This window comes from Sturnus vulgaris, chromosome 8, assembly GCF_052056855.1.
Source record: "Sturnus vulgaris isolate bStuVul1 chromosome 8, bStuVul1.hap1, whole genome shotgun sequence".
Taxonomy (NCBI): domain Eukaryota; kingdom Metazoa; phylum Chordata; class Aves; order Passeriformes; family Sturnidae; genus Sturnus; species Sturnus vulgaris.
In genome coordinates this window covers 29,315,531-29,330,126 of record NC_142250.1, presented here as the reverse complement: position 1 = coordinate 29,330,126, position 14,596 = coordinate 29,315,531, and the positions used below count along the sequence as shown (strand labels likewise).

The following is a 14,596-nucleotide window of genomic DNA, read 5'->3' as shown; positions in this document are numbered from 1 at the left end:
AGAAGCAAAGATCTTGCAAATATTCCTATTAAGAAACAAGGGAAAAATGTGTATTTAAAATAGTTCTGATAAATTGTTCAGCATAATCAGATATTTTTTTTCCAGGTGGTCAAATGCCTCTGTTAGCTAAGACTGCAGTTTGTTTTGAAGTCATGGAAAGTGTTTTCCCTGATGAAAGACAGAATAGCCCAGAAGCAATAACTAAGCCATAAACGTACAGTGCAAGAAGCAGCTATAATGCAAGTCAGTTTGAACCACGTATGACCAACCTCAGATATAACATGGAGGAAAAAAATTAACTTTTGTCTTGACTCCATTTAGCCCAGGACCACGTTACTGGTCCTGCAGGGAACATGCATTCTGTCTCCTCTGAGAGGATGGCAAATTCTATTAAAAAAGTAACCTTCTAATGGTCTCATAAAAGAGTGATGATTTCAAAGCCTGCTGCTTCTAGGTTATATCACTGTTGAAGCCAATACTCTCTAAACATCTTTTATTTAAGCTCAAAAATCTCCCTAAGTGAATAAGGGAGACTGATTCAAGGAGAGGATTATGGAAATCCACTACTATTAAGCAGAATATTCTTCCTACCATCGAACAGACTCTGATGACTTCCAAAATCTGTACAATTAGAAACTCAAATCTCTATTCTTTACAATCAGGGAATTAAACCTCTCTTTTCCTATAAATCAGTCTAGCACTATTGATTTTCAGAGGATGAGCCAGTAGTGTATTTATGATGTCTCCCTGTTCCTGCTAGAGATCTTTACACTTACTGTTCAAAAGTTAAGAAGCCTTTGTAAAGGATTCCCTGTATCCTCTCAGTAAATGCTTCCAGTGCCCATTTACAGGTTAAATATAATTTCTGAGCAGATTAAATTACACCAGTTCTAAAATTCAATCACAGGAACTCTGATCCTCTCTCTTCTTCATTTTGTAAGTTTCCATTAGAAAACTGACAAATTTTTCCACCTCAGCTGCAGCTTCTGACTGAATTAGCTCCCTGTGTTCTTGCTGTTAAGATCAAGAGCAAAACATCTTTGTTAAGCCAAGGAAAAGGCATAGTTTCCTTTAACCATGGAAGTCAACCCTGTTTTTTCAGAAGACTTTCTAACATTTAAGATTAGAATTGGACATAATCTTCCAGAATAAAAAAGATTTTTTATTCAAAATCCCCTGAGATCACACATTTTAGTTGACCACCTACCTCAAATCCTGTTTAGAGTCACTACTTCATCACTTCATGATGCATTTCCCACTCTAAAAGTAGGATGTTATTCTTTAGTCTTGGATGCATGCTACCTTTTCCCTTTAGTCATATGAAAAGTATGCCATTAGTATGTATTTATTTCCTTCTTATACACACCTACGGTTAAGAGTCCCAAACGTTTGGGTAATATGCATAAGAAGCAGAGGCAGAAGTATTAAATGAGCTGGAAACAGAAGAGGCATTAAGCTGAGCTACAAGAGGAACAGATGAGAAAACCACGAATGTCAGTTTCCCTCCATCTCACACTCGGAGCCCTGTGCTGGGGCACTGATTCCTATGTGCTGAAAGATTCAGCTGGACTGATTAACTAGATTATAATTTTCATTTTTTTACTCTCACAGACAGTATTGACTCTACTGCAGGGATACAGTATGAATTAGACCATGAACGCTGCAGGCTACTGACAAACACATCAAAGTAAATGAACACTGATTTCTTTGAATCTGTTCCTGCATGTGAGTCACCACAGTCAATTATCCAAATCAAATGTATGAACAGTAGGCAGCAAAAATACTGATTCAGATTAAGTCATGCACAAAATCTGTCTGTGCCACAGGAGAAAGATTTGATTTCCATTTGTGATGTTGTGGCATGATCACCATAAAGAGGATTCAGCAGCAATGCTGGTTCAGGGAACACTCCCCACCAGCCCTTCAGGTGCACTGGCGTAACTTCGCGTGGCCCCAGAGCCGGGCAGAAGGGAAGAGCTGATCCTTACAGGTGGCCAGCAAACAAATATTCTGTCCGAGTATTCTTAACGCATCTCAAGAGACAACTCGCTACTGGGACAGACCCGGGGCAGGGAGGTGACTGTACTGCGTAAGGAGCGCGGAAACACATGGGGGTGAGACTTCACCAAAATTACACCGGCACCTCCCGCCACCGCCCTGCGCGCCCATCGCTGGGAGCTGGAGCGGCTCCTACACACCAGCCGGCCGGGCCTGCGGAGCGAAGCCCGCGGGGGGCGGAGAGCAGCCGCTCACCTCCTACCAGCTTCGGCACCTTCCCGATGCGGCCCGTGATCTCTGCCGTGAGCACGGCGAAGTCCTGCTCGTAGCTCTCGAAGTCGGAGGACATCGCGGCGATGGCGCTGCCGGTGCCGGGGGCGCCGCTCCGGACCGCAGCGCTTCCGTGTTCTGCCACCCCAAAACGCGTCCCCCACCCCTTCCTCGGGCTCCTCGCCACACGTTCCGGCGAATCTCAGGTGCTTTAACCGGTACGGCCCAGGCCCTCTCGGCCGTCTCGACAACTCCTGGATGACCTTGGCGCACGGGATCGCGCCGCACCGCAGGTAGCGAGGAGAGGCGGCAGCGACGGGTCACTCCCGCCCCTCAGTCTCTCACGCCCCGCCTCGTAACCTGCAGGAGGGGAGGAACGCGGCTGCGGCGCTACCGGCGGGCCGCTGTTTCCCGGGGGGCCCGTATTGCAAGAGGACCGCGGGTGGGCGGTGGCAGCGCGAGCGCCGCTCCCGCCCCCGCTCCTCCCCTTCCCTCCCCTCCCCTTCCCACTCCCTTCCCTCCCCTCCTCTTCCCGCTCCCTTCCCTTTTCCCTTCCCGCCCTCGCCCTCGGCAGCCGGCGGGAGCCATGCACGGCGGCGGCGGGGAGGCAGCGGTCGGGCGGCGGTAGCGGCGATGGTGGGGCCGGGCGCGCTGCAGCGGGCGCGGCGCCTGTGCCACTGGGGCCCGGCGGTGGCGCTGGCCGTGGTGGCCGTGTGCTCCGCCACCGCCATGGCCGACGCCGCGCTCTGGTACTGGCCCCTGGACACGGCCGGGGGAAGCGTCAACTTCGTGATGCTGCTCAACTGGACCGTCATGATCCTCTACAACTACTTCAGCGCCATGTTTGTGGGCCCCGGGTACGTCCCGCTGGGGTGGACGCCGGTAAGCGCTGCCTTGCGACCGCCTCGTCCCGGGGCCTCGCGGGGGACCGGCGGGCAGCCCTGGGGCCGGGCCGGCCGCCCCGCGGTCAGGACAGTAGAAATCGCGTGTCTTTCGATGCCACCGTTTCTCCTCTGTCCCCCAAGAACACTGCACGCTCTCAGGCCATTACTTCCTCCTTATCTTGTGCCAAAATCTTTCCTTTGCCTCTCCCCGCTTTGCTCTTGCAGCTTCCAGAGTTTCCAGTACAACCCAGTTTGCTCCTGATACCGAAATCCAGCAGATAGAAACTTTTAAACACAGTTTTGGTATTAGAAAGCAGCACGCTGGACGCTTCAATTATCCGTTCTCTAATAACCGAGTGGGCCGAGCGTTGGGTAAACATGAGTTTTTATCACCCACACTGATTACACATTCATTCGCTATCGCCACTTTCTTAATGTATAAACAAATGTAATGTATACGCAGAGCTTTACTTTGCATTGTCGAAGTCCTTATGTGGCCTTTTGGGGTCTTCTTTGGTTGTCCTCAGTGGCCAGCGTTGTAATATTTCAGGTGGCCGTTCCTTGACCCTGGCTCTGCACAGCACTGTTGATTTCCGTGACTCCTGCTTTGACAGCCTTGCAGAGCTGAGCCGGCTTCCGGCTTGCCTAAATTACTTACTTGCTTCTCCAAGGCTCTCTTCTGTTCTGCTGCCCTTCTCCATCCCCTCTCTGTGCTGTCAGGGGTCTGGTAAGGTTGCTTGGCAGGCAGCAGTTGCTGCGTTTTGTTTTATAAGGGGTTTCTCAAAGCAAAGCAGCGGGAAACAACCACTCTTAGCTGGGAATGAGAACCTCAAGGTTTTCTGTGTGCTCCTGCAGACCCCTGTTTTGGGGATTTTGCTGCTAGCAGGAACAATTAGAAGTAATTAATTTAGAAAATATTTTTATTTTATGCAAGCCAGAAAATTATATGCTTACCTTCTTCTTAACACAGTGCAAGAGAGAAATTTGCATTTCCTGTGCTTCAGTAATCACTTGGCAGAGTTGTAGTCAAGAATGATACAGGTTCAGTATCTCAAGGCAGCTGCCCAGAGTTTGTGTTCCACTGGCATGATACAAAGTTTAATGCTGGTCAGCTTTCTAATCCTGGAATATTACTCAAGACACAGTCTAGGCAGAAGAGAATCCTGATAATTGTCTTAGTAGGACAACTGGGTGCTTCACTTCCTGAGTGCAGGATTTTGGCCACTACTTGCCATCTGCAAGTGTCTGTCTCTCATCTTGCTGTAGTTGGGGTGTGTGTGTGTAAAAGAGATTGTGAGAGAGTTGAACATTAGTGGTTACCAGTGCTGTATCTTAGTAGTAAGCTTAGAGTGGTTTATGGTGTAAAATAGAGAGAAAATGTGCTCAGGTTTTGGGTTTTTTTTAATTAAAATGGCCTCATGCTGACTTTTACTCTCAGAACTTCACTATGAAACCCTGCTTGTACAGTTGCTCTTCCTGACAGAAGAACTGTTTATTTCTTTTAGTAGCCAGCACTTTCAGCAGTGGGAGATGGCTGTGTTGATAGCTAGGAGATTATTTAATTTTGTCTTTTCCTCACCCTGACGCCTACCATTAATAGGGTTGGACTAGAAACACACCCTGTCAGAAGAAATCAAAGCTGCTTAGGAAAATGCCAAGATAAACATTGCCAACGGAGTTGTGTATACATCTGACACTCCTATTCTTCTGTTTAAAGGAAAAATCTCAGGATTGCATGTATCTCCAATACTGTAAAGTGTGTCAGTCTTACAAGGCACCTCGTTCACACCACTGTCGGAAGTGTAACAGGTACTGTTTCTCTTTACAATTGTATAAAGTCCATATCAGAGCAGCTTCAAATCTGATGATGGGCCATTACTGTAATTTGTGCTTCCAGCGCTCACATTGTGTTTTTTCAAAAAAGCTTCCATATGAACACTAAGGCCCTTTCCACTTTCTAGTTGTATGATATCTATACAGTTTTGCTGTGTTTTACTTTAGAAAAATTACTGCCTTTAACATTTTCTTTATAGTTTTAAATCAGTTAAGAGCTTCTCGATGGTACTAACAAAACAATGCAGTCCTGCTTCAGAGATGCGAGTCTGTGTAAACACCTAAAAATAATCTGAAATTCCTTATAAATTCTGAGTCCAAACATTGATCTGCTGAGAGAGCAGAAATATCTGTTCTGTCATCTTTCCAAATAAGAATTAAGTGTTCATTTGAGTGGAAATTTTGGACTGTTTTTTTATTCTTCCCCAAAGCAGGTTTTTGAGGGGAGTTGACATGTTAAGTGAAGTAATAAACCTTTTGAGTCAAGTCAAGAAGTTTGCACTTTGTTATCTTCCAAAACACTCGTCCTGATACAAAGGACACTTTATTATAAATAGCTGTCACTAGAATTTAGTGCAGCTTGAAAAAATCAAGGCACTTCAGCTGTCTGCAGTCCAGGCAGGTTGTCCTCTGAAGGACTCTTAGGTGAATGTAGTGAAAGGATATTGCAACATATTCATTCATTTGTTGTTTCTATAAACCCAAGATGTGCAGTCAGTGTTTTTTTAGGAAACAGAAACTGAAGCTCCAGAGCAGTGCTGTAATTAGGCTACATCATCCCCAGATTTAAAATTAACAACTCTTTTCCTTGAGTGGCAATCTTTACACTGAGAACTGATCACTTAGATGGTCACGTAGAGTTTTGCACCTGTCAAGGTAATTTGGGATGTGAACAAATCTTTAATCAGGTGGGGGGTTTTTTGTATCTGTAAGCTACATCAAAATATCTGGCTTTATACTGAATACAAGAGTGTCTCTAGGGTGTTCACACTTATTAAATGTATTTTTCTTGAAGGGATTTTCAATGGTGTGAGGTCAATAAATACATAGCAATTGAGAAAGCTTTCAGAGGGTTCACCACTGGAAAGAGTCACTATCACACTTCTGTCTCTATATCTCTCTTTAAATACTCCACAAGTAGTTCACAGGGAATTTGATATTTCCTTTATTTTTCTGATATTCTTATTTTTAAAAACTGACATTGACAGTTGTGCTTAATTATTGTTATCGTTGTTCTTACAAGTCCCCTTCTATGGCTCTGTCTCCAGGCTCTGTACTAGGGTGTCTATTAGCAACTAGTTAGTTTGAGAAAAGTAACTAGGGAGGGTAGGACCTGGAAGCACTTTTTATTTGCTTTTTAAAATTCTACAACATGGAAATATAATTCTGAATAGCAACTAAAAAGAAACTACTGTGTTGATCTGTCAGAAATTGGAGGGTTCAAGTGAAAGAATGGAGGTTGAAAAGTAGAAAGTCACCCATTCTTTGAGTTTTTTTGAGAAACATACATGTCCTTTCTATTAATCAATATTTATTATTCACAGATGTGTGATGAAGATGGATCACCACTGTCCTTGGATCAACAACTGTTGTGGATACCAGAATCATGCATCTTTCACTCTGTTTCTCCTCTTAGCTCCACTGGGATGCATTCACGCTTCTTTCATATTTATTATGACAATGTACACTCAGCTTTACAACAGAGTAAGAAAACAAAACTAAATGCTTAAAATGTTTTTTAAGTCGGGTGCATAATTTATCTCTGGAAGTACAAGAGAATTTGGTTTTCTGAGAAGAAGTCTGTGGAATTCCTTGTTATTCTTGCCACATGCACTCCTAGTTCTGCTGTGTACCTCTATGTGTGTGAATGGAGGGGGATTCAGAGAAAGTTGTTTCTATTTTCATTCTTTTTTTTGCTTTTTTTTCCCTATTGCTTCTCATAATCACAGGGAGTTTTCTTTTGCTTTACATTGACTGAAGACAGTTTCTGAGTAGTACTTTATGTAGAGAGAGACAGTCTATGTTTTGCCTAGCACAGAAAACAGCTGCTACTTATTTCCAACACACAAGTTAGATCCTGTTTATTTTCTTTTACTGGCCATTTTTCTAGAATTGTGCCTATTTCTTCAAGGAAAAAAAAGTACATTATTTTTTGGGACTAAAAATAAATATATTAACTGTGGGATTTTTAACTGGAAAACCTCAAGAGTGAGCAAAGCTTGTTCTGGAGTATACCCCTTATCTCAGATCCATGGTTAAGATTATAAGCTTTGATTTCAACTTTTGTGGTTGCAGTGAAGAGCTTGATAACATCAGCTGAGTGTAACAGATGAAGTTGTATTTGTAGCAGCTGAGCTGTGTTTGCAGAGGGATAATGTTAAGAACTGCTGTCTGCAATGCTTTTAGAGAAAAACCTGCAGCACTTCCATGGAAAATGGGGACTGTTCTATGCAAACATTGTCCGTCTGATGCTGATGAATATGTTTTTGTTAAAACACCAGAGTCCTGTTTTCTTTGCTGATTTTTGGGCCTGTGGAGCTTGCAAGATTGTGATTGTGGCTTCATTTTCCATCTAGCAACAAACTTCTGAAGATAAAAGTCTTTTGAACGTTGTTTTTGGTTTTTTTTTTAGTTACTCTCCTTGCACTATAAACCTGTCAGATGTGGGACTCAGAGCCAGATTTCTTGTGGCTAACTTGCTTTGTTTCAGCAGTTGGAAAGTTCTAGAGCTGAATGGAATTTTTTTCTTTTCAGATATCTTTTGGGTGGAGTTCTGTGAAGATTGACATGAGTGCAGCCAAAAGAGACCCTCGTCCCATTATTCCCTTTGGACTGTCTGCATTTGCTGCATCTTTATTTGCCTTAGGACTGGCGTTAGGCACAACTATTGCTGTTGGTATGCTGTTTATTATCCAGGTGAGTCTGTGGCTCTGTTACAAAGAAGTTAAAAGCTGTAAGTTTTGCGTGCTTGTGGAGCAGAAACAGAATTCAGGATTGACATAAGAACAGTTCTTCAGAGCTTATTTTGTTGTATAATTTTTCCAGGGATTTATGTAGCTTTATCCCAGTTTTTGTGTTACCACAGTTTTGAGTTTTTTTCATTATTTTTCATGGGAGGACTTGGATGTGAAAATCTAATGGACTAAGAAAAAAATTAGATGGATTTTATAAACTCGCTGAAAAAGGCAAAATACTTGCCCTGTCCCTGCAAATAGGTGTAAATATGTCTGATATATTTCTCAAAATGTTGGAGATCTTTGGAAGGAAACAAAAAGACACATTTTAAATATAAAGTGCAATACTGTGTCATACTGTCTCAAGTGTATAATTCTAGAGCCTGTATCTTTGCTGAGAGTTAGCTTCTAACAAATGTTTCAGTTAAGTCTGTAAAAGTTGCATTGTTCTTTAAAACAAATTCACTTTGTTAAATGAAGCTGTCTTTGTATAGCTGATGTATTCCTGCAGAAAATCTTAATTTCACCTAATACTTTTATTTCAGATGAAAGTAATTTTGACAAACAAAACTTCAATCGAATCCTGGATTGAAGAAAAGGTATGCTTTTATTACAAGTATTCTTGTACTGTTATAAAATCTATTTTCCATATTTATAATTTTTCTTGTTTCACCTCTGGGTAAAAACCAAAGAGGCTATTTCAAGTCACCACTGACCTAACACCTATAATTCAGTGAAAGAAATGAGAAATCATGTAAATGCATAGATTTTTCTTTTGTTTTGGAGGAGTTTGTTGAACACAGAATAATACTTGCTTTGAAAAGACTTTATCTGCTTGAAATATGTGGGTATTTTCATGTGAAGCTTGAGCTTTGTCATTACACCTGTCTGTACCTTTAATTGTCCACCTCACTGACCCATTCAAAGTGATATATTTTGACTAATAGTTTTTCCCATTTCTTACTTTTGGTTGTAAGGGAGGATTTTCCTTGATTTGGGAAGATTTTCTTCGATTTTAAAGAAGTATTAGAAAATACCTAGTCTTCTGTCCTTTAAATTTCTCTTAGATTTCCTCATCTTTATAGAGGTTTTCACAAGATTTTCCAGGAGAAATAAAATCAAGCAACAGAAGCTAAGTTTAGAGGAAGTAAAACTGATTCAGTATTTAGAAATTAGTTTGGTTTTACCTGGGTTTTTTTTGTAAAAGTCCACAACCATTTCATTAATGTCGTGTTGTCTTTCTTTTATTTTGTATGTTAAATTAGCATGAGAATCTTGACTGTGCATAAGTACTTGCACAAGATATGGCTGGATCCAAGTCTTGTTAGACCTTTGAATAATGGGATAATAGAACATAAGTGAAAGAAATCCCTGTTATCACTGTATTATAGGACTTGGAATAATATATTAAAATTTTTGCTGTAAAACACAGGCTGCTCATATGTCCCTTTTGAAAGCTGAGCATGGACTGTAATACATAAATATTTAATAAAATGGCATTATTGCAACAGAGCACTGCTCTGTGGCTGCTCCACTAGATGTCATCAGAACTGTGGGAATGTAAAGCTCATGACTACGGAATGTGGGCAATTCAGATCATGCCTGTGTATGCATTCTTAGAGGAGAATTGGCACTACCAATGTTGAGTCATGTTTGTGATCATTAATCAAAGGGTTCTGAGCTGTAACTGAGAAATAGTCAGGCATTGGTCCCTGAAAAAAGCCTGAAGTAAGATTGGAGTGTGGAGGGAATTATCAGTGCAGTCAGTGGACCGTGTTGTTAAAGAGTAAATGGGAGGTGACAGGAATGGGGACACCCAAACCTGACTTCTTCTGAATGCCATGATTGATTTAAGTAGTTTTTAAAGCCTGGGTTGATATAGCAGGAGTTCACTGCTCTTGCCTGAAAATATTTGCATTTAGGTCCCATGGACTGATACAGGGCTTAGGACCCAACGTTATTAATATTTGCTGCTTGACTGCAGTTTGTAGGTTTTTTTATGTACCACATTCCTTAATTATTTTCCAGGCCAAAGACAGAATCCAGTACTACCAAACGGGTGAGACCTTTATCTTCCCCTATGATATGGGAAGTAAATGGAAGAACTTCAGGCAAGTGTTTACATGGTCTGGCATTCCTGAGGGAGATGGCCTGGACTGGCCAGTTAGAGATGGATGTCACCAGTACAGTTTGACGGTAACTGGTCTTCAATGGTATCTCAAGTTAATTCTCCCACTGCACATAATTGTCTGCTTTCCTTTGCAATAATAGACCAGCTTCTTTAATAACTAAAATAGATGAGCTTGAAATACATGTGCAGGAGTTCTCTTAAATGTTCTCCCTTTTTCAATGCACTAAAAAGTTACGGTTTTGTGAATGCTTCAGACTGCTAATGGTATTTCCTGTGTTTGTTGAATGATTTCAATGCTTGGCTTCATTTTGTGTTGAATGCTGCCTAAATTTCTATTTATAATCATTTATAGATAGAGCAACTGAAACAGAAAGCAGACAAGCGAGTAAGAAGTGTAAGTATTTGTGAAGTTTGGTCTTTGATATAGCATAGCAGTATAAATAAATGTAATTAATCAACACAAACAATGTATAGCAATCTCTGACTAATTAATCTTGGCATTTAGCCTTTGCATTTGCTTCTTAGTTTCCACATGGGAAGAAAGATGATGATAATAAAGAGGACTGTGTTCCATTGTTAAGCAGTAATTTAGAATTTAAAGTCCCTTTGACAGCTGTTGTCATTATGTTTAAATGTGGTATGCTTGAATTGATTTTTTTAGTGTGAAATTTATCAGTAAGGCCGTAATTCCTTCAAATAACAAGTTACTGTGTTCTGTTCCAATCTGTAGGTGAGGTATCGAGCCATAGAAGATTACAGTGGAGTCTGCTGCCCTGTGACTAAAGGTGTTAAAACATTCTTCACAACACCGTGCACTGAAGAACCTAGAATTGCACTGAGTAAAGGGGATCTGATTTTAGCCACCAGAGGCTTAAAGTTAGTGGCTCCACACCTTTATGTTTGGTTAAAAGTTTGGTTAAAATACTGAGTTGAGTTCTGGCATCTAATTACCTCTTTTGCTTCCTTCCCCAGACACTGGATGTATGGTGAGAAGATTCTCATCTCAGCTGCTGATGGTATGGAGCAGTTAATTTCACTTTTTCTGCTGAAAATTGCAAATTAATTTTATAGCTATCTAGAAATGTGGCCAATATTATATGTTCACTTCTCAAAACGTAGAATGATAACATTACTGGCACTGGTTTCTCTCCACAGTTTTTATTCTCTACATCGAATAGACTTCCCCATTTTGATAAACATTAAATGACTTTGTCTGACTGACAGCACACTCATTTAGAGGTTTATTGAAAGTTGAGTAAGAAGGGGGACACTTCATATTCTAAGAAAAAGGTAGACTTTTAGACTATAAAGAGGTTAAGGCTGAATAATTTTTTTTATATTTAAATGGTGGTCTGTCTTAAACACATCCAGGTTTCCTACACACCCTATATAAGTATAGAGATTAATCTTTGTGTATCTTGAAAACTAGGAGACATTATGTCTTTGATTTGGAATAATTTTTAGAGACTTTAATATGCATTCATAAAACTAACTGTTGGTGTTGAAGATATTAAGACTCCTTCTGATCTGCAGAGGGTCAGCATCACAGCCACCTGCATTGAAGTTTTACATTTTTCACTTCAGACTTCTTGCTTTGGACTGAACTAAAATTTTACCTGCCAAAGGGTGTGTTGGATTCTGTTGTTTCTTCCAAACCATAGTTAATTCACTGCATGTGCATTTTATTTTTGCACAAGTGAGGCTGCTAGCAGTCACTACACTGACAGTCTGTGCTTTTCGTGGGAGGTCTGAAACCTTCACAGGCTGGAAGTGCCCTGGCAGCTCACTCCAATAAACTTCAGACATCAGATACAAATGAACATGGCAATAGTTTGTATTGCATTGCTTATTGTGAAGATTAGCAGGAATACCTACTCTACTGAATGTTGGGTTTTTTAAATCAGCTAAGATGTGGTGTGGATAGAGAACTTGTTGAACACTGAGAGGCTGGATCAGACTAGACTTTAAAAATAGGGTGAGTTTTATTAGGAATGTATGGCAAAATGCTATAAATGAGCAAAAATAAAAAGTTGCACTAGAGCAAGATGGCAAATTGAATGATTAAGTAGCAAATCATCTTTGGAAAAAAGATTCAATGATAATATTAAGATAACACTTTCTGAAAAGAAAAAGCATACAGCTTCCCAAATGCTGAAGTAAACCTTCCATCCTCAGCATTGACAGAGACTCTGCTGAAATATGTCTACAAGTAAAAAAAGTTACTGCATCTCAAGAAAGAGGAAGATCAATTGTAAAGGGTTGAGAGGAAAACAAAAAAAATGAGAATAGTTAGAATAATAGAAAATGTGACTTATAAGGAAAAGCCAAAAGAATTGGGATAGTTTATCTGGAGAGGAGTAGGAAATGGGATACAGCTTGAGTGTGTACAAATAGTCATCAGCTGTGTCAAAATCTGTGGTAGACAAGTTTGTTACCTGCTTCCTGTTCCTCTGGTGTGTAGAAAAATGAACTGTAAACCTGTTTTATAGACAGAAAGATTCAGATAGGGAACGAAGATGAATTTGTCAAGGAAGGTAGAGCACCGCAAAACTTTGGAGACATCTGAAAACATTTTAGCTAGTTGGAGAAAATCCCTGCATCCCCAGGCAATGATGTTAGAAATTACTTAGATGTTCTGTCTTGTAGAAGAAAATAACCTAGGTAAGTGCTTGATGTCTCTTCCAGTCCTGTATTTTTCCTCGGTAGTGGACCATGTTTTCTTCTAAGTTAATGCAAATTCTGTTGTCTTAAGGTGGAATGAGAGAACGAGGCTGGTTCCCTAGGAAGTGTGTGGAAAAATACCAGTATGACTCTGAAACGTATCAATCAGCGGATGGAGAGAAGAAAAGCAAATAGCCTTCTAATTTTTTTAAATATTAAATGGAATTTTTACTTCAGACCACAATCCTTTACTTGAAATTTTCTGTATATTACTTTAGACTTATGCAATGAGTATGTTAGGATGAGGTCTTCTTTTCCTCACAGCTGAAAGGATTGTATATGCCTGTGCCATGGTTTGCATACTTTTTAAACAATAAATAATTGAAGAAGCCATTCAGTGGATTTGCCTTCAAGATGCATCTTTTTCATCACAAGTCAGGATTTTTTTTTCTGTTTAAATTGCATTCTGAGCATTAAGATTTTAGTTTTTTTCCTCAGCCGCATTTGATTGTTCTGCGTGCTGCTTATCTTTTGTATTTCTCTGACGCTGCCCTTGAAAATAAACACCTGATTCAAATTCCAGATAAAATTTGTTACTTGTGACTTTTAATGATGTGAATTGTCCACCTCAAATAAATGATACATTCATACTCACTCGTGGGTTCAATTGTTCTTAGACCTAGAAGAACTAGTTTATAGGCATGGGCGTGTGAACTGACTGGGAAGTAAAGATTTAACCTTGTAAGTTGCTTTTCAAGGTTAAAAAGGCTTCAGTTGTTACAATAGGAATATTTTATGCTTTTTATGGCAAAAATTATATCCAGCACTGTCTGTTCCTTCTGAAATCTGAGCCTGTACCCAAGAGATCGTGATCCATTTTAAAGAAAGTATCCAAGAACAAAACTTTTTTTGAGTCCTGTTGCTGCTAATGATTAACAGCCTTCTTAAAGCATTTTCACTTAGCATCTAGTATGGATTATTAGAAGGAAGACCTTAAATTGGAGTAACTTGTACCAAGTTACCAAAGCTTTTTGAAAGTCTCCAAAATGCAGCAGGTGCTTTTGTTCTCTCATAGTGTAGAATTACATGTCAGCTAGATTGAGAGATTTTGAAAATCAGTTCATGTAGCAGACATGGCACACAAGAGACCAATAGAAGACAAATTTACACTTGAATTCCTGTTTTACTGTTGAGGCAGTGCCATTCACCCTCCAACCATATCTGTGCAGGGAAGCATCACTGTTTATTATATCAACACAATTACTTTCCAGGTACTGCAGCAGGTGCCATCACAGGATTCAGCCTCGAGTTTCTGTAGATCTTGGGTGTACTGGATTTGCTATCCCCAACTAACTTGCTCATTTTTGTGTTCAAAACCAGTTCTGGGATACATTTCTTCTTCCTTGTTTAGTTTTTTTTTTATTTCTCTCCAGTCTCACCTGGGGAAAAAGATTAAGCCATCACTGACTTGCATGTCACGTTGCTTTAAGGAAAACAGGAAAGATGAGCAACGCTGTTACATGCAGTTTCAGAGATATAAGAAACCTTTACAGCCTCATATTTCTGACAAGCACAGTAAGTGACAAAATGGTTGCCTGGTCTTTGGGCACAGACTAGAAACTGAATTGGGTCAGTTGTTTTTACTAGTAAAAGCTAGAGCTGCCTAACCGTAAGGGGGAGATCTTTTGATAAATCTTGCTTTCATTTTGGGATAGCTGACCAAGAGCATTAAAAAGGGAGAGGAAAAGCCCTAGCTGTCTGAACAAGACAGGGAAGACAATTCTTGTCTGCAGACAAAATGAACTGGCCTAGGAAAGCTGTGGATACACCTTCCCTGTGTTGCATCTTTGTTAGCACTGCCTTTT

At 40.4% G+C, this 14,596-nt stretch overlaps 2 protein-coding genes across 5 annotated transcripts in view; one reads left to right on the top strand and one right to left on the bottom strand.

The window, feature by feature from the left end:
- The window catches only part of VTI1A (vesicle transport through interaction with t-SNAREs 1A), a 258,318-nt gene extending 255,637 nt beyond the window's left edge, over positions 1 to 2,681 (bottom strand). For all 4 annotated transcript variants that reach the window (XM_088169337.1, XM_014872501.2, XM_088169338.1 and 1 more), the window contains exon 1: positions 2,254 to 2,681. In XM_088169337.1, coding sequence (XP_088025463.1) covers positions 2,254 to 2,347 — 94 coding nt within the window. In that variant the 5' untranslated portion in view covers positions 2,348 to 2,681. The remainder of the gene's footprint in view (positions 1 to 2,253) is intronic.
- Positions 2,682 to 2,757: 76 nt separating this feature from the next.
- Positions 2,758 to 13,385, top strand: ZDHHC6 (zDHHC palmitoyltransferase 6). Its single transcript, XM_014872500.2, has 10 exons — positions 2,758 to 3,150; positions 4,870 to 4,961; positions 6,530 to 6,689; positions 7,740 to 7,901; positions 8,485 to 8,538; positions 9,968 to 10,135; positions 10,423 to 10,464; positions 10,801 to 10,946; positions 11,043 to 11,086; positions 12,823 to 13,385. Exons 1-10 carry the CDS (start codon positions 2,902 to 2,904, stop codon positions 12,924 to 12,926), a joined length of 1,221 nt encoding a protein of 406 aa, XP_014727986.1. The 5' UTR covers positions 2,758 to 2,901; the 3' UTR covers positions 12,927 to 13,385.
- The last annotated feature ends 1,211 nt before the right edge of the window (positions 13,386 to 14,596 follow it).

Coding starts and splice junctions, on each gene's coding strand:
- ZDHHC6 (XM_014872500.2), top strand. CDS start 2,902: ATGGTGGGGCCGGGCGCGCTGCAGCGGGCGCGGCGCCTGTGCCACTGG. Junction 7,902..8,484: donor GTATGCTGTTTATTATCCAG/GTGAGTCTGTGG, acceptor CTTTTATTTCAG/ATGAAAGTAATTTTGACAAA. Junction 11,087..12,822: donor TCTCATCTCAGCTGCTGATG/GTATGGAGCAGT, acceptor TGTTGTCTTAAG/GTGGAATGAGAGAACGAGGC.